General features: G+C 39.0%; 1 protein-coding gene across 1 annotated transcript in view; it reads right to left on the bottom strand.

The window, feature by feature from the left end:
- The window catches only part of LOC126469794 (chondroitin sulfate synthase 2), a 120,585-nt gene that overhangs the window by 50,432 nt on the left and 49,842 nt on the right, over window positions 1–20,311 (bottom strand). Inside the window, exons 3-4 of the mRNA XM_050097046.1 lie at window positions 4,700–4,852; window positions 3,012–3,242 (exon numbers count right to left, since the gene is read on the bottom strand). Coding sequence (XP_049953003.1) covers window positions 3,012–3,242; window positions 4,700–4,852 — 384 coding nt within the window. The remainder of the gene's footprint in view (window positions 1–3,011; window positions 3,243–4,699; window positions 4,853–20,311) is intronic.

The following is a 20,311-nucleotide window of genomic DNA, read 5'->3' as shown; positions in this document are numbered from 1 at the left end:
AATGGGAAATCACTGAATAAAATGCAAGTGATATCTGTCATTCCCCAAGGAAATATTATAGGCCCTCTGCTTTTCCTGATCTACATAAACAATTTAGAAGACAATCCGAGCAGTCCTCTTCAATGGTTTGCAGATGATGCTGTCATTTATCGTCATCAGATGATCAAAACAAATTAGACAAGATATCTGTATACTGCAAGAAGTGGCCATTGACTCTAAATACTGAAAAGTATGAAGTCATTGACATGTATACTAAAAGGTATCTGCTAAATTTCACTTACAGGAAAAACACACAACTCTAAAGGATGTAAATTCAACTAAATACTTAGGGCTTACAATCACAAGTAACTTCTGGAATGACCACATACATAATGTTGAGCAGAAATCAAACCAAAGACTGTGATTTATTGACAGAACACTTAGAAAATGCAAAAGGTCTACTAAAGTGACTGCTTACGCTACGCTTGTCTGCCCTCTTCTGGAATACTGCTATGTGTGGTGTGGGATTTGCATCAAATAGAACTGATGGGGGAAGCTGGAAAAGTTCAAAGAAGGACAACCCATTTTGTATTATCATGAAATAGGGGAGAGAGCGCCATGGATATGATAAAAAAATTGAGGTGGCAGTCATTAAAACACAGGCGTTTTCTGTTGTGGCAGGAACTTATAAAATTTGGTCAGCAACTTTCTCCTCAGAGTGTGAAAATATTTTTGTAGGTGCCCATCTACGAGGATTGGAACTTTAATAGTGGCAACTATTTATTTACAGCTTGTACAAAATAGATACATGTTTCAAATTTTACTGACCTTCAAAGTAGTCACCAGTAGTGTATAACCAGTTGCCAGTGATGTGGAAGTCATAGGATACTCTTAGCAGTGCCAGTTGTGTTGACAGTTCGAGCGGCGTGGCCTACTGCCTGACGAATTTATAGCAGTTCTGAAGCGAAAGGCGTGAAGTGTTTTCTTCAGTTTAGAAATCGAGTTGAACTGACGAGGGCTTAAGTCAGGGGAGTGCAGTAGGTTGTATAGCACTTAGCAGCCCCATAAGTCAAACAAATCAGTAACAGCTTGCACTGTATGTGCTTGAGCATTGTCCTGCAAAATGATGGTCAGGTCCTGCAGAAAGTGTATCACTTCTGTCTCTAAGCTGGTCGTAGGCTGTGTTCTAAAAATGAACAACATAGAGACAGAAGTGATGACACTTTCTGCAGGACCTGACCATCATTTTGCAGGACAATGCTCAAGAACGTACAGTGCAAGCTGTTACTGATTTGTTTGACTGATGGGGCTGCTAAGTGCTATGCAACCTACTGCACTACCCTGACTTAAGCCCTCGTAAGTTCAACTCGATTTCTAAACTGAAGGAAACACTTCACAGCATTCGCTTCAGAACTGCTACAAATTCGTCAGGCAATAGACCGCGCCGCTCGAACTGTCAACACCACTGGCACTGCTAAGAGTATCCTACGACTTCCACGTCACTGGCAACAGGTTATACACAACGCTGGTGACTACTTTGAAGGTCAGCAAAACTTTGAAACATGTATATGTTTTGTACAAGCTGTAAATAAATAGTTGCCACTGTTGAAGTTCCAACCCTCGTATATATAGAGGAATGATCACCATAATAAAATAAAAGAAATCAGAGCTTACACAGAAAGAGTTAAGAGTTCTTTTTTTCCATGTGCTGTTTGAGAGTGGAATGGAAGAGAAATAGCTTGAAGGTGGTTTGATAAACCCTCTGCCAGTCACGTAATTGTGAATTGCAGTGTAATCATCTAGATGAAGACATGTAGATGTAGAACGCAGGGCAATTTGAACTTATACATTTACCAAGTAAAAACAAACAAAAAACTAACAACAGTTTCTACAAGGGAATAAAATTGTATAAGATTGTCCAAGGAGGTGAAAAAGATTACTGAAATACATCTTACATTCTCTGTAAATAATGCATTCTATAAAATTGAAGAGAATTTAGAGTAGGGGTTAATAATGATAGGGGACAACTACAATACCAAGTCACATTACAATACATGAACACAATGTAATGCTTTTACAAGAAAATCATGTACCAAGATCTACAATGCACGATACAAATGCCATGTTATTCTCCTGAGTTCCTCTAAGTCACCATGTGCAGACTGAAGGAAGTGCAAGGGGATAACAGCACATTCTTGGTCCTGGAGTTGCCAGAGGATGTTTGTAACATATGCAGTGATAGTGCAGAGATGTTTAAAGAAACAACGCAAAACTGTTTTTTTATAATGTAAGTTATCTCATGCAAACTGTGTATGAAAAACAGAACATAGTATCATAAGGATATCATTGGGACTGACTGAACGTGGCACTGTAATTGTTAAGACATTGACCTCATATTTGGGAGGATGAAGTTTGATATTTCCAGCCATCCTGACTTAGGTTTTCCTAAACTATTTCAGGAAAATGCTGGGACGGTTCCTTCAGCAAGGCTATGGCCTATTATCATAAAAAGATCCTTATATATCCTACTTGTTTGTGAATTTTGAGCTATTTATTTTCATTGTATTATGAGGACAAATGTTATATCGAAAGGAATAAATAAATAAAACTATTTTCACTGTTCTCTCTCCCCCTCTCAAAGCAGACCATTCTCAAGCTTCATAATTTTTAAATGTTATGATTTAGTACCTATTCTCTAGTCTTGCCTGCTAATATTTTTTCTATTTCTAGTAGGCATCTCTACCCAGCCTGTCACACACTGATGTAATTGCAAAATAATACAAAATGAAGAAGATAAAAGTTGTCTAATTTTTTAAGGTAAAATTCTTTCAGTGATGTCTAGTTAGATTATACAATAATGAAACCAGATGTTTCATTTTGGCTCTACCAGCACACTGTATGTCGCAAAACAGCTCATAATATTTCCAATTAAAAAGAATAGTATTTGTGTTTTACTTATAATAATTAGTTAAAACAGGCATAGTTAAAACAGGCACAACAGATCAAAAATATTGAAACAAAATGATATTTACCTCAATGTCACGTTTGTCAGCACCTGTTAGCTGTTTGACATTGGTAAAGTCTGAACCCAGATACATTAATTTCTCAGTGAAGTAATCCCATCGCAACACGTCAAAACGTGTGCTTGGAATATTTCCTGGCTGGTTTCCCACAGGCCATGTAATAGGTACTAAGGTATGACTTTTGTTTGTCATAGAATGTCGCAAAGCATCTATTTTGTTAACAACATCATTTAAAGATGACTGAAAACAAAAACTAACCATTATTAAATCAGCAAATCTAATTCATCTTCAAATACAGAAAACAGGAGCTCATTTAAAGCAATTAACTCTGCCTCTTAACTGATACAACAGTATATAACCACAAAATAAAATATTAAATGATTCACTCTACATCATTCGAGGATTTGCTAGAACTTAGAAAGAACAGTTAAACACTATATCATTGATGAGTCTTCAACAGTTCATGTTCATGGATACAGGTAAAAATACACTCTATGATTTAATGGGTGGGAAGAGAAAGGAGGTTTGGTTTAGGGTTGGAAGGGAGAGGCAGCAAAGGAATCGGAACAGAATATGGCACCTGCGAGTTCGCCCTGAAGGAGACAAGGGGAGTTGTGTGTGGTGTACAACGAAGTGCAGGAGTGGATTGGGAAGTCAATATAGTACAGAGCAAGAGGGAGACTGCGGAGAAGAAAGTGGATGAGTCAACTGATGGGCAAGCTGGTCTTCAGGGAGGAGGATCCAGGGGACACTGTTTGTGAAGCAGCCACTGAAGTTGAGCATACTGTGTTCGCAGTACATTTTGCTACTGGGTGGTCAGTTCTGCCCTCAGTCACAGTTTGATAGTGGCCATTCATTGGAGACCCATGTGAAAGGCAGTGGAAAAGTTATAGTATAACTAGTATATGACATAACTGCTTTCACAGAAGGCTCTGCCTCTGATAAGGTCAGATATGGCTGTGGCAGTACTGTAACTGGATGTGCTTCAGGGTGCAACTGTGTAGGACAGATCAGGCTGCTGATCACTACATTCTCCACTTCAATGACTGCTTCACAGCTCATGTCAATTTAAATCCCCCCACTAAGACTAGCTTCTCTGAACTACCTAGATGGGAGCTACCCTTACAATACATACTCCAATCCTGCAGTCCTCTTGGCCTTGATCTCCATATGCCCGTCTTACACTCATTCCCACCCCTCCCTCCCACTCTCCCACTTAATCTATGCTAACACATTCCTTTGTGCAGTCTTCACATTCCTCTATTTTATTTACCTCTCCCAGTCCACTCATCCAGTACAGGCACCACACACAACTTCCCTTATCCGTGCCACGGCGAGCTACCAATGCCTCATTTCTGTCCTGTTCCCTTACTGCCTCTCCTTCACAGCCCTTAGCAACGTCTCCTTCCTCCTGCCTCCTGCCACACACTCCAGCTGAAACACTGCCTCATCCTAGTAGAGCTGCAGTGTTGGGACAATGCACTTGTGTGTGTTTGGCTCTGTTATTTGTTTACTATTTCCTCATTTCAAAGAAATATTCTTTTCTTCAGATCATAAGACCAGCAAGTACTGATGTTCATGAAATAGACTTTAATGGTCAAGATATCTTATACCAGTATCAGCTTTTCTTTCTAGTATGAATCACTTTTATATATGTCACATCTCACAATCAAAGTGCAACACAAAAGCAACCATACCTTACAAAAATAAGAATGCAACTTGTATGCCAAAGCTTCACTGACTGGATATATGGTCAGTGAAGATTCAAATAACTGATCTTGTTGCAATTTATCAAAATTTTTTCTGATGTCCATATTACTGTTCAGTTCAAAACTCGTAAACTTCTGACCCTGAAATAAAACAGAATTCATACACATGTAACAGAGATATAAAAGAAAAATTTCATTACATAACCTAAGTAATAAACTATAAGTGGCAATTACTCACATCTACGTACAAATGCTGCAAATCACTTCACAGTTCGTGGTGAAGGGTACTTTGTGTAGCACTATCATTTTCTCTTTTCTTGTTTCATTTGCGAATGATGTGCAGAAAAAAAACAACCGGCAAGCATCGTTATCCATTCAAATTTATCCAATTTTCTTGTCACAGCCATTTCACAAGATGCATGGTACCCAATTCTTATTGTAATATTTATTTTAAGGCTTTTAACAGTAAACCTTGGTAATGCACTACACTTCCTTTGGAGTAAATGTCATTGCAGTACAGTGATCATTTCTTTGATGTTCTTGCACCTACTAAGCAAGCATGTGACAAAATTTGTTTCTTTTCTTTGGAATTTTTTTCTATCTCCTGTATTAATGCTACCTGGTAAGTATCCCAGACTGATGTCTGTTACTCAAGAATAGTCAAATAATGATATTGTTAGCTGTCTACTTTATGGGACAACTACATTTGCGTAGAATTCTTCAAATAAACCTTAGTCTGGTATTCACTCCTCTTACAACTAGTTTTACATTGTTGTTGTAAGATCACTCTGAAATCATGTTTCTATATACCAAATGACTGTGTGTTTCCAGTGACTGATTGTGAATCGTGTAATCAAATAACATTGAGCCTTTCTGTCCAATTATGTGCAATGTGTTACATTAGTTTATGTTAAAGATTAAGAGCCAGTACCTGAATCAGTTAGGACAGTGCAGCACAATTTGGTGTTAACAGGCTGTGGCTGCAGATGACCAATGCAAGTATCTTTGCTAACAGCATAATATTGCCTAGAGTGCCTCCCCTGGGCTCATGCCCACATTGGTTGGACCCTAGATGACAGGAAAACCACGGACGGGTCAGATGAGTCTCAATTTCAGTTAGTAAGAGCTGATGGTAGGGTTTGAGTATGGCTGAGGCCCTATGGAGCCGAGGACCCAAGTTGTCAACAAGGCACTGTTCAAGCTGGTGGTGGCTCCATAATGGTGTTCACTGCATTTACATGGAATGGACAGGGTCCTCTGACCCAACTGAACAGATCATTGACTGGAGATGGTTATGTTTGGCTACTTATAGACCATTTGCAGCCTTTCATGGACTTCATGTTTCTAAACATATCACTGGATCACAACTGTTGGCAATTGGTTTGGAAAACATTCTAGACAATTTGAGCAAATTATCTGGCCACCTACACCACACAACATGAATCTCATTGAAAGTTTATTAGACATAACTGAGAGGTCAGTTTGTGCAGAAAATCCTGCACCAGTAACACTTGCAATTATGGATGGCTACAGAGGCAACATGGCTCAATACTTCTGCAGGGAACTTCCAACAATTTGTTGAGCCCATGCCACACTGAGTTGTTGCTCTACACCGAGCAAAAGGAGTTCTGACACAATATTAGGAGGTATCCCATGACTTTTGTCATCTCAGTGTATATTATAAACAGTAAAACCTTACAACACTTATTTGGGGTATGGCCAAGTTACTTTCATTTCTAACAATTTCTTCCTATCACGAGCAACATGCTGAGTTCCATCTTCTGAGAAGTCCTCAATATGTCATAGTTAGTTCAATATTTTATAAGTTCATGTTTCAATTGTTGGGTAACAGCAAAGGACTGTATTAAATGCCTTCCAGAGGTCAAGGAACACGTTATCAATCTGGGCACCACTATTTACTGTCTTCTGGATCTCATGGATGAACAGCTTTACAGGATCCCTTTTTGTAGAATCTATGTTGATTCTTAAAGAGTAGATTTTGTGTCTCCAAGTAGGTGAGAATAAAATATTTTTTTAATAATTTTATGATGGAGTGGTATTTAGGAAGGAAGGTTAAGGTTTAATGACCCGTTAATGACAACAGGCAGTATGAATTCTTAGTGGGGAAGGAAATCAGACTGAAGCTGAAATCGTTATAGGTACAGAAAGCTGGCTGAACCCAGAGATAAATTCTGCCGAAATTTTTACAAAGGCACAGGCGGTGTTTAGAAAGGATAGATTGCATGCGACCGGTGGTGGAGTGTTCGTCGCTGTTAGTAGTAGTTTATCCTGTAGTGAAGTAGAAGTGGATAGTTCCTGTGAATTATTATGGGTGGAGGTTACACTCAACAACTGAGCTAGGTTAATAACTGGCTCCTTTTACCGACCTCCCGACTCAGCAGCATTAGTGGCAGAACAACTGAGAGAAAATTTGGAATACATTTCACATAAATTTTCTCAGCATGTTATAGTCTTAGGTGGAGATTTCAATTTACCAGATATAGACTGGGACACTCAGATGTTTAGGACAGGTGGTAGGGACAGAGCAGCGAGTGACATTATACTGAATGCACTATCCGAAAATTACCTCGAGCAATTAAACAGAGAACCGACTCGTGGAGATAACATCTTGGACCTACTGATAACAAACAGATCCGAACTTTTCGACTCTGTATGTGCAAAACAGGGCGTCAGTGATCATAAGGCCATTGCAGCATCTCTGAATATGGAAGTTAATAGGAATATAAAAAAGGGAGGAAGGTTTATCTGTTTAGCAAGAGTAATAGAAGGCAGATTTCAGACTACCTAACAGATCAAAACGAAAATTTCTGTTCCGACACTGACAATGTTGAGTGTTTATGGAAAAAGTTCAAGGCAATCGTAAAATGCGTTCTAGACAGGTACGTGCCGAGTAAAACTGTGAGGGACGGGAAAAAACCACCATGGTTCAACAACAAAGTTAGGAAACTACTGCGAAAGCAAGGAGAGCTTTACTCCAAGTTTAAACGCAGCCAAAACCTCTCAGACAAACAGAAGCTAAACGATGTCAAAATTAGCGTAAGGAGGGCTATGCATGAAGCGTTCAGTGAATTCGAAAGTAAAATTCTATGTACCAACTTGACAGAAAATCCTAGGAAGTTCTGGTCTTACGTTAAATCAGTAAGTGGCTCGAAACAGCATATCCAGACACTCTGGGATGATGATGGCATTGAAACAGAGGATGACACGCGTAAAGCTGGAATACTAAACACCTTTTTCCAAAGCTGTTTCACAGAGGAAGACCGCACTGCAGTTCCTTCTCTAAATCCTCGCACAAACAAAAAAATGGCTGACATCGAAATATCCAAGGAATAGAAAAGCAACTGGAATCACTCAACAGAGGAAAGTCCACTGGACCTGACGGGATACCAATTCGATTTTACACAGAGTACGCGAAAGAACTTGCCCCCCCTTCTAACAGCCGTGTACCGCAAGTCTCTAGAGGAGTGGAAGGTTCCAAATGATTGGAAAAGAGCACAGGTAGTCCCAGTCTTCAAGAAGGGTCGTCAAGCAGATGCGCAAAACTATAGACCTATATCTCTGACGTCAATCTGTTGTAGAATTTTAGAACATGTTTTTTGCTTGCGTATCATGTCGTTTTTGGAAACCCAGAGTCTACTCTGTAGGAATCAACATGGATTCCGGAAACAGTGATCGTGTGAGACCCAACTCGCTTTATTTGTTCATTAGACCCAGAAAATATTACATACAGGCTCCCAGGTAGATGCTATTTTCCTTGACTTGCGGAAGGCGTTTGATACAGTTCCGCACTGTCGCCTGCTAAACAAAGTAAGAGCCTACGGAATATCAGACCAGCTGTGTGGCCGGATTGAAGAGTTTTTAGCAAACAGAACACAGCATGTTATTCTCAATGGAGAGACGTCTACAGACGTTAAAGTAACCTCTGGCGTGCCACAGGGGAGTGTTATGGGACCATTACTTTTCAGTAGATAGTGTCGGAAGTTCCATGTGGCTTTTTGCGGATGATGCTGTAGTATACACAGAAGTTGCAGCATCAGAAAATTGTAGCGAAATGCAGGAAGATCTGCAGCGGATAGGCACTTGGTGCAGGGAGTGGCAACTGACCCTTAACATAGACAAATGTAATGTATTGCGAATACATAGAAAGAAGGATCCTTTATTGTATGATTACATGATAGTGGAACAAACACTGGTAGCAGTTACTTCTGTAAAATATCTGAGAGTATGCGTGTGGAACGATTTGAAATGGAATGATCATATAAAATTAATTGTTGGTAAGGTGGGTAGCAGGTTGAGATTCATTGGGAGAGTCCTTAGAAAATGTAGTCCATCAACAAAGGAGGCGGCTTACAAAACACTCGTTCGACCTATACTTGAGTATTGCTCATCAGTGTGGGATCCGTACCAGATCGGGTTGACGGAGGAGATAGAGAAGATCCAAAGAAGAGCGGCGCGTTTCGTCACAGGGTTATTTGGTAACCGTGATAGCGTTACGGAGATGTTTAGCAAACTCAAGTGGCGGGCTCTGCAAGAGAGGCGCTCTGCATCGCGGTGTAGCTTGATCGCCAGGTTTCGAGAGGGTGCGTTTCTGGATGAGGTATCTAATATATTGCTTCCCCTCTACTTATACCTCCCGAGGAGATCACGAATGTAAAATTAGAGAGATTTGAGCATGCACGGCGGCTTTCAGACAGTCGTTCTTCCTGCGAACCATACGCGACTGGAACAGAAAAGGGAGGTAATGACAGTGGCACGTAAAGTGCCCTCCGCCACACACCGCTGGGTGGCTTGCGGAGTATAAACGTAGATGTAGAAGTAGATGTCTTTTTCAAAGGAAGCGTCCCAGTATTTAAGCCAAGGAATTAATGGAAACCATGGAAAACCTATATCTAGGTGTCTGATGAGATATTGAACCTTGTTCTTCCCGAATGCACTCAGTTATGTAGGCCTAGAGTTATGTGTGTCTATCTGATGACCTTCCTTAAGAAGTGGAATGGCCTGACATGCTTGTCATTTGTATTGCTTTATTGCTCAAGTAACATGTAATAAAATGCTGCAAAAAAGGGAAGACATTCTTTTGCATAACATAGAATCATAAAGGTATCCCAGCAGGTATAGCTGCCTTTCCTCTGTTGATGAATTTTATTTGATTTTCTATTCTGTGATCACTTATCACAATATTTATTTATTTATTTGGTTGGTTAGTTGAGTCAGAGGAGGGTCCCATTTATTTATTTATTGAAACAGATCAGATCTTACTTCAGACCAGAGTTTCACACATGCAGTACTTTTTTATATCATAGTTAGCTAAGAAATAAGAATAATTTTAATATAACAAATGTAATAAAATGGTATTAATACAATAAAAATGATTTGAATGTATTTATAGAGAATGTGAATAAATAGCACTAACTAAGAATTAAGAAAATTAATATTAGCAGTACTAATGCTACTGCTTTTGATGAATTATAGTGCTGAGTGATAGTGGTACATACAAAATGTACTTATGGGTGTACAAAGATATTTCTGACAAAATGAGATCTGAGGGAAAGACATTTTCATAGATTACACTAGCTACGAACATTGAGAAATGAGGAAGATCTGGTTGGAAAGAAGGATGTAATAGGGTAACGAGTATTATGGGGGCAAAGGTAGACATTAATGTCGCTTCAGCAGGTATGTCATTAACTGCCTTTTGAAGCTGGAGACGTTATTCAGTTCTCTAATACAATGAAGGTAGACTCGACTGTCTGGTTCCTGCTACTGACAAGGACTTTGAGGTGGCTGGATGACGGAGTGGGACTTAAGGATTTTACTCTGATGGGAATGAATATTTCTGCTATGTTGTTCACACAAGAGCATTAAGGCCACGGAGAAATATGAGGGACAGTGTACACTGACAAAACAGTAGAGGACAGAGTATATGGAACTCTCTATACTTGGCTACACATTACCAGGATAGCTGTCTATAAAATGGTAAAATAGGATCAAATAGTCAAACATTGCAGATTTACCAAATGCAGGCAATTCATCACCAGTTCCAGGCATCATCAGCTTCCTGAGAAAGACTTTCCAGATAACATTGTTGTAATCAAAAGTTTAAGCATTTGTGCAGTTTCTTTTTCAGGTTGGAAGGGAAGAGCTTTTATATTTTTATAGGACACAGAGTAATGCAGATGCCTTCTTGCATGTTCCTGTTGTGTGTTCAGCCCAATTTAGCTTTTCATCTGTTACTGTTCGTAGATTATTTGCTGAAGGAAAGAAGATAATATTTATACCATTTAAGATTGAAGGTGGAAGGGATTCAAGATGTTTTGGGCTAATGAGCCTAATATGACCCACCAGGATTACGTGGGTTTTAATTTCTTAGACACTCATAGTGATTTGTCATCATCTCGCAGAATCGAGTGAACTGCCGGTGATCCGCATCTTCCCAACATGATCTTTGATGTCATAACTTGGCATCTTCATCAAGTGTTTCCTGGGCTGCCTGGGTGGTTCTTGGTGTTCACTATACTGTCCATGCCCACTGTGGCTGTTTCTTCAATGGTATCCATCTCCATGCATTCCCTCTTCTGTCCACACCTGTTGAAGCTGTCTTCTGTGGTGGCAGCTGTACCATGGTGTTCCATATTAGGTGTGTTCTTAGCACTATATGATACTGGAGATGTTCCTTATGCTGTTTGCAACTGCTGCAGCTTTCTCTTGTGGCTACTTGTGGAGGTAGCTGCTGCCTGGTGTTCTGTATTATGTCTGCTCTCAGGTTGTGCGGTGCCAGAGGTTTCAGATGGTTGATGTTGTTCCCTATCTTGTCCGTCACTGCTGTGGATGTCTCCTGAGGAGATAGTGCCAACCTGATGTGTATGAGGTCTGCCCCTAGTCATCTGAGTTTCATTACTGGAGAAGGGAACTTTTCCCCCTTGTTTCTGTAGTAGTTCCAAAGCCAGATTCAATGCCACACTGTGCTGGTATCCTGATTCCTGGTTGATCAGGTTCTCTGCCATCTTGATTTCAATAGACTCATTGATGACACTGTCCCAGAATCTGGGGATCTGAGCCATGATCCTGTTTTGTCATGATCCTGTTTTGTATGGCTCTGGTGTTCCTTACATCTTATGTCCACTGTTTAGGTGGTTTGACCGATTTAAGACATACCACACTCACATGGTATATGGTAAATACCAGGTTTTCTTCACCCAAGATCATCCTTGATCGTTCCAAGGAAGGTCCTGATATTGCTAGGTGGGCAGAACAATCTTTCAATTTTAAGCTTCTTTGAGATTCTGCTGATCTTACTAAAGACAGGCCTTGCATACAGTAGAAAGGCTACCTTCCTGGTCTCTTATTCTTGTTCCACTTCGATTGAAGCAGGTCATCTGGTAGGATGTAACACGTTGCAGATGTTCCTGCTTGAATATACACTTCCTGGTCTCTTCTTTTTGTTCCACTTCCACTGAATCAGATCATCTGGCAGGATGTAGTATGTTGTAGATGTCCCTGCTTGAATATCTGTTGTTTGTGAACACTCAATGTAGATGTTCTAAGTCCATTGTCAAGCTGTCTGGGTCAGAGAATGTCTTGGCTCAGTGTACAAATGTTCTGAACACACTGTTCTTCTGTGCTGGGTGGGGGCAGCTGACACCTGTAGATATAAGTCGGTGTGTGTTGTTTTCTATACCCAGTGTGGCCAAATATGCCATCTGCCTTTCCCTTCACTAGGACATCCAGGAGTGGGAGTTGAGCATCATTCTCTGTTTCCACGGTGAACTTAACGTTGGGATGTGTTGAGTTCAGATGGTCCAGGAACTCGTCCATCTCTTCTGGCTGTGTGGTCAGATGATGGACATGTCATCAACATATCTGAAAGAACATGTTGGCTGGTAGGCAGCAGTTGTAAGGACATCACCTTTGAATTTCTACATAAACAGATTTGCCACTACCAGAGGTAAGGAGCTACACATCATACTCCTTCAGTGTTAAAGTATGCTTGAAAAGATCCAGCAGAGCTTCCTCAAATCTCTCACTGATCAAATTGAGTGTATCCTGAAGTGGTACTCTGGTGAATAAAGACACAACGTCAAAGCTGACCAAGATGTCTGTGTCTGAGATTTGTAGGTTTTTGAGATGTTCCATGAAGTCTGAGGAGTTGTGGATGTAGTGTGTAACACTTATAATCGATTAGAAGCAGGTTTTTATTACATAACTGTGAATCTACAATTATGAAGTGTTTATTCTTTGTTAGTTAAGTTCAAAATTTTATAATATATGTAAGTTTATAAGATAAGCAATGTGAATTGGAAGCTGGTTCATGCTTAGGGCACTTGTACTGTAAAATGTTAAAGACGTAGGGAAGTCCCTCCGCAAAGGAAGTGGCTTGGCACGATGCAAAATGTATTTTTGGCGGTCGAACTGGATGGCTCCTTGGTGTGGACGGTACACAGTCACTGGCTAGCTGTTGCACGGTACACATCAGCGGTGCCAAGGGAGACAATTGGAAGCCACTTTGCAAGGAAGTTTGCCTCGGATGTGGATTTGGCTGTTGCTTGGTACTCTCAGCAACAAGGAATAGGTCTAACACATTAAAAATCCACCGCCAAGAAGAAATTTTATAGAGCATTCAAACATCAAGAACCGTGAGTAGTTAGCCACCATGTCGCTTGCCACCACAGATTCACCACTGCTCCACAAACTTCATGCATACAGATATGTATCAGAGTACAGACCACTTAATTTGTGAGAGTGATTTCAATAATAATCCAAGCGCTATACATCTGTGTTTGGAACCATATCTTCTATCCTGATCATGAACCTATGCAGTGTCCTCTCCTACGTGTTCGAAGAACCAAGTATCCTGTTTCAAATGAACTAGTGATTTATTTATGTTTGTCAAACATGCAAGGATTAGCAAGAGTTGAAGTTAGTTAGAATGTTGCTAAAGTGCTCTCAGTTTATCGCAAAGTATTGTTTTTCAAAAAGTTCAGTGCAAGACTGTGTAAATGTTACTATCTAAAACACCTGCTTCACAGATAATGAAAAAGGCACAAAGTTAAACTTACTTGAAAGATAATTTAACACTGATTGCTGTCATGAACAATTCTTTTGAAGTTAATAGAGCTCAGTGTTGAACAATTTGCCTTGAAAAGTAAAAACATCAACTATTCCAAGTGAAGCTAACAATTAACTTTAGTTGAATTAAATTTTGCTACTGAAATAATCATAGGGTTTCATTAGTCATACTATATCAGTTTATGGGTCCCCACCATTTTCTTCTCATATTAGAATGATACTTGGAATATTATTGCTACTAAAGAAATCTGATATATTTCTTTGGGAGTATAAACAGTGTAATTGTGATATTATTTGTTTTTTTATTAGTGGTTGTTATATGTTAGTTAAGTCAGAAGCCCCTGCTGGCCAATTTTAGTTCTGCATTTCTTGCAGTAACTTTTCAGTACTGAGCCAAGTAGTGATCTTGAGTGTAACTATTACTAGTATTAGTGTGGTACACTTTTGCTTTCTATGATTACTAGTCTGTGCATTATTGGTAACTGCTGCTCCACACAGTTCAGAGTGTCCGGTGTCAGTTTGTATCCTATGTGCTATTCAAAGAGAAATCTTAATGAAAGTCACTTCAATAACTAATATTCAATTTTCTTAAACATATATTTCTAAATTAATGTGCCAAATTGGGCTGGTGGCTGTTTCTTTTTTATTTTTTTTTTTTTTATTCGTATATGAACTTTTCTGCTTTCATTAAACCCCAAAGTTAAAGCCTGTTTATTTTTTCTGTTAATTGCAATATATTCAAAATTATAGTCCGATATCTTCATCCATTAGATATATGCATGGTCAAATTTCCCAAATCCTCTCAGAGGGTAAAATTAGCTTGTTTCACAGCAGGTTAGTGTTATAAGTGGACACACTTCCCCACATATGGTGCCAACATCTTCTTAAGGTATGTGGCTATATCAATATTGCTCATGATAGAATGAAGCAGTACATCCTCTTTATGGATCTTAGGTAATCCACACAATCTTGGTGGCACTGGTGCCTTAGCTTTCAGTTGCTTGGCAGCTTTCTTAGGCAATTCTGTTTCCTTAAGAAGAGCCTTGTTTTCCTGTGCACTCTATTGATGGGATCATTCTATTGTGGACTATAAGTAGGGTTCTCTAAAAGTTGACAGATCTTCTGGTCATAGTTGGTCTTCTGCAGTGTGAAAATTGAATTCCCATTGTCCGCTGGTAACAACACTAAGCTTTCATCTTCCACTAAACACTTGGGAGCCATCCACTCATCTCTTGAGATGTTCATTTTGGGCAGCCTGGCTTTGCTTATCACCCTGTATGTCTCTCTCTTTCCAAATCTCTTCTGCAACACTTGATGGTAGGGTGTTGACCTCTTGCCCCACAGAGCTGATGAAGCTGGAAACCAGTAAATCTATAGAAGTGACTACATAGTTGAGGGTCCTTCTGAGTATCTTTAAGGTGGCATCATCTAATATGCGACTACTCAGATTTACCACCTTGAGGGTAACATGTGTTTGCTGCACTCCATTGTTCATGCACTCAAATTTTGCCAGTTGCAGAGCTGTAGTATTGTGTTTGACGCACGCCATCAGTGCGTAGTGACCATGACCCACCATCCGTCCTGTCCCAGACCTCATGTGCTAAGTTGTTTACAGAGTCCAGATGCAGACATAGTAGCTCCCTGGCGGTGACGTCCAGTCTGTTCCACATGTCATGGATCCTTTCCCTTATCAGTGCAATACTGGCATGATGCTTGATCCTGTTGGCCACCTTAGACACACCATGATGTTTAATGTTGGCATACCTGATTGGTATTTGTGTACAACAGTTGTTCCCTACCTGGGGTAATTACCCTTGAGGGGTAAAATGACAATTTCTGAAGGGTAAAAAACAAAATGCATTTAATTTAAAAAAAATAATTTTTATTATCAAAATTGTGGCTGATTCTAATATAAAACACATCATCAGCAGCAGCAGCAGCAGCAACAGCAGCAGCCATTCGATACCCACTGTTGGGTAAAAGCCTCCTCTAGGTATTTCCAGGCACTGCGACCTTCAGAGATACAAATCAATGTTGTTCTTGCATATCTTTTAATGTCTCTGCCTCTCTTCCATATATTTTCACTTTTTTCTTATTTCTTGGAATGCGGAAAAGATCTTACTTTGGCCACCTATCCTCCTCTCCCTTAGTACTGTAAAGTCCACTTTCTCTATCTTTTCATCACTATCACAGTTGTCCCACATTCTAATCTGTTCCCTAATCCATTTATTTCCATGCCTGTCTCTCCCAGTTAATTGCAACATCGTCTCATCAAAAGTTAATGGGTCACCCTCAAATTTTTGGTAGTAATCATGTTAAAAGATCACATTTCACTGTCGTGAGTTGAGACTGTTAATACAAACTGTTTGTTAATGTTCAGTTTCGTAAAAATTAAAAACTTCATTTTGAAAATTTATTTATTATACCAACTTCACTCAGGTCAACTTTACTCTCCTATTTATTGCTTCTGCTGTCCATCCAGTGGCAGTATTACTTGCCATCAGTAGCAAATTCTAATAGTAAATATTTTTTCAGGTTCGGAAAATTGACCTGGGTTCTAAGACCAGTTTCTGTAGATGAAGGAATATTTTCAGGCACTGAAATTCACACTACTGGACAGTTCCTTGGATCTTGCAAAGGCAACAAACTATAAAAAGATTTTCATACAATAGCACTCATTGTTTTAGCAATTGGTCTGTCATTAGTAGCTATTACTGTTGAAAGACCTCTTAAGAATGCCAATTCCATTTGTCACAACTTATAGGTGTTTTAAAGGGACATCCTCCTCTAGCATTACTTTTCCTCAACAGAAGTAGTCGATACCAGAAATATTTTTGACTTTTAGACAGGTCAATATTATCTCAGCTTGTTTTTCTGAAAAATTTCATATAATTTTATACACTATGTATTATATTTCACACTAAAATCTATAAAAAGAAATTACTTTATTTTCACCATTACAATTTATATGTACTAGCTTCGTATGTGCAGTTAATTTTTTTTTTTGAAACATTTTAAATTAAGAAATATTTGGCACACTTAAAATTTCTTTTATTAATTATGCAATTTGGTACCATGTTTATTCCTGTATTCATTTATAAAATAATAATATAAACTACTAGAAATTCATCTGTCAAGAAAGATTGTAAACCCTTTGGAATCTTGTTATTACTGCACAGTGTAGTAGTAGGGGGCATGCCTCTGATGTGACTGGACCTGTTTTGAAGAACAATGTAATTCGGCTTTGTTAATGTGAAAATTCAAAAAGACAGTGTGATATAGTAAAATGTGAGAGAATACATTACTGTGAAAACAAAAAATTTGCACAGGCATTCTTCAAAGTCAATTATGTCAATTGGAACCATGAAAACCTAAAATATGAAAATTCCAGCTTCAAGAATCAGACCCCTAGACATGAAGAACTGGAGAAAAGAAGATACGTAAAAAGCTTACGGTAAATCTTACTCCTCTCACATTTTTGAAAAAGAGAGACTTTACCATCAACAATAGTAGTGACATCAACAAATTGTTGGAGGGGTAGATTACAGCATGAAAGTGGACTTTCAACGGTGGTAGCAATGAAACAAAAGTAAAGATCTGAATAAACTTGGTACATGACATCCGATGTGCAATGGCCATTCAAACCAAATATAAGAAAGGATTATTAGAAATAAGCAGAACCAAACACCCCATTGACTCATTATTTTTTGGTGCTGAAGATGTGTGTGTTTCAATTGTTTGAACATTAACTAATTATTATAAATAATTTCTCACATTAAAGAAAGGAGTGTTAATTTTGTTACACCCTAATGTTTAAATAGGTCTCATTCAGGGGTCTCAGAAAGGTTGGGAACCCCTGCTCTAGAAGGTTGGTTGTACTTAAGTAGTTGGCTAGCTTGTTCTGGACTGTATGTTCTATGGCCTTGAACAGAGTTGGAAGAATTCAAATAGGTCAGTAATCAGAGGCAATGTCCTTTTTCGGTAGTGGCTTAACAAGTCCCGTTTTTAGGCCTCAGGGAAAATACTTATGGTTAAAGACTGGTTGATGATATCTGCTGTTCTGGGTGGTAGTGGGTGAACAATAAGCTTAATTATTTGGACTGTAATATCATAATGTCCAGTAAATGCTGATATAACATGCATGATAAACTTTTTGATAGTATTGCCAGTAACTTGCTTGGGAAAATTTTTTTTGTGACCACCGTCATTTATTTCTATTTCCATGAAGTACTCCATAAGTCTCTGTTTCATTTGTACCTGCCATTCTGGCAATCATGAGATGACTAAAAGGATGAACCATATTATTATTATTATTATTATTATTATTATTATCATCACTGAAATGATCTTGGAAGTCCAAATCCAGCATTTTAGTCCTGGTTCATTTTGGTGCCAGAATGATCACAGAGAAACTGTGTAGGTTATTTTGACACATTTTCTGACTAAGACCTCAGTGACACTTTTTCCTCAAAGACATTACTGGAGGTAGAGTTCTCTTGACACCTACAGCAGAAATCGAAGCAGTAATGCAGCTCAGTGAAAGAAGGAGTATTTTTAATGGTTTGTTACTGATATAGTCAAAGGGGGGCACATGCCAAGGGATTGCTACACTCCACTGTCCAATATCTGTGAAAGATTCAGCTTCAGGAGTCAACACTCCCAAACATGAGGAAAAAAGGAGACATGTACGTATAAAACAAATTCAAGATTGTTAAATAAGAACATAAGCACTTTGGCCACTGGGCAGCACTCTCCATACATCCAGCCACCACAGGTCAGTGAGCAGCTGTTATGGTCAAATTATGTACTAATGCAAAAGTAACATTTTATTAGATGCAGGGTCACAGATATTCATACTTATAGTACGAAAGTTATGTGTGGCCTAAAACCAAGCAATCCATGGTGTATGTAGACAGAATTATGTTTTACAAGGATATCTAAGTGCACATAACCTGAATGCATAATATTCTGACATGACCAAAGGTTGCTCTTGGCAGACTAAGTGTCCTTGGAGGCATTCAACAATTGGGACATATCACTGATCAGAAAAAAATCTGACCGTATTCTTGGTTACTTCAAGATGTAGAAAGTTACCTTATGATGAGTACAAAGAAGGAATTGCTGTCCTCCTCTGGCCTAACAGATTATTACTAGGACTTTGTGTCCGATTCTGTAAGGCCTTCAATTTAACTGCTAATAAATGGGTAAAATTTCACTGGATGACGGAATGTGAAGAAGTTCTACCGCAGTTGAGAAACTTGCTAAAAACCGTCTTGGCGTTACTTGGCCCAGTTAGCGGCAACAATTTACTCTACCATATGATGTCTTGGAATGCACCTTGAACCAGGAAATAGGTGAAAACAACAACATGAGACCTCTTATGTCTCCCAATAATTGAACAGAGCTGAGCACAGCTACACAATATCAGTGCAAGTAATGCTGAATGTTTTCTTGGCCTCGAAGATCCACCCAGTTAACTAGCTAGGTGGGTAACATGTCTCAGCAAATTTGTTTATACAGATGGACATGGTTGCAAAGTATCCGGAATAGAGGGTGATGTTATTTCAGTAAAAGAATAGTGACATGTACAGAATTCTGATCCAAAATGTCAGCCCTTCATGTCACAAATGCATGTACTTGATGATAAAGAATGGTGTACAGATAAGTACTCATATAACCCCATGAGTCAAAGCTGATGGGACATCGAGATTGGCCACAAACCCAAAAGTTGTAAACTATTACTGATGTAAACACTGAAAGTAAGATATAACACAGTACATAAGAGACAATGTACAAAGTGCACAATGAGTGGAATTTAGTCATCAGCTAGCACACTGTGAAGACTGCCAAGAGCTAATCAGCCATTACAGATGATCAGATAAGAAACTTACACTCAATCTGTCAAAACATCTCTAAATCATTGCCAATGTGCTCATTATTATCAATCATTTATCCTTTTATCTAGCAATGATAGCTATCTCAGGTAAGTACACCAGAACTGTGGCACAAGCAATGGGGAGACAATGGCTATACAAGTCTGGCATACCAGATTCCCCTCTTACCAACTGGGGCACTACATTTACTTCAGAATTATACAGTAGTATCGAACCATGAAAATGCAGACGTTACACACTAGTTTCCTGAAGCCAGCTGCAAATAGATATATGAAATGTGTATACAGTCATCAGCATTGTTATGAATCAGCATCAGCTTCTTTCATATGTGGTAGCCATAGAAAATTCAAGTATCACAGGAGCACAGGGCTGTCCCTGTAAGAGGCCATGTTGTGTCCTTCAGTTTCAAATTATGGAAGACCTCACATTCACAAATGAAAAAGTTGAGGATTTTGTGGAAGCAAATGAAGAAACTGTAAGTGCAGCTTTGAACAGCATGAAGGAAACATCACCCCAGCTGTAGTGAGCACTAACTAATCCCCACATGAGAATGGAGAATGAAAAAAACATTGACGCAAAGTGAAATAGACCATGCCAGCTCATCAATAAGATATCTCTA

This window comes from Schistocerca serialis, chromosome 3 (assembly GCF_023864345.2).
Source record: "Schistocerca serialis cubense isolate TAMUIC-IGC-003099 chromosome 3, iqSchSeri2.2, whole genome shotgun sequence".
NCBI classification, from domain to species: domain Eukaryota; kingdom Metazoa; phylum Arthropoda; class Insecta; order Orthoptera; family Acrididae; genus Schistocerca; species Schistocerca serialis.
This window is presented reverse-complemented; position numbering and strand designations above follow the sequence as displayed.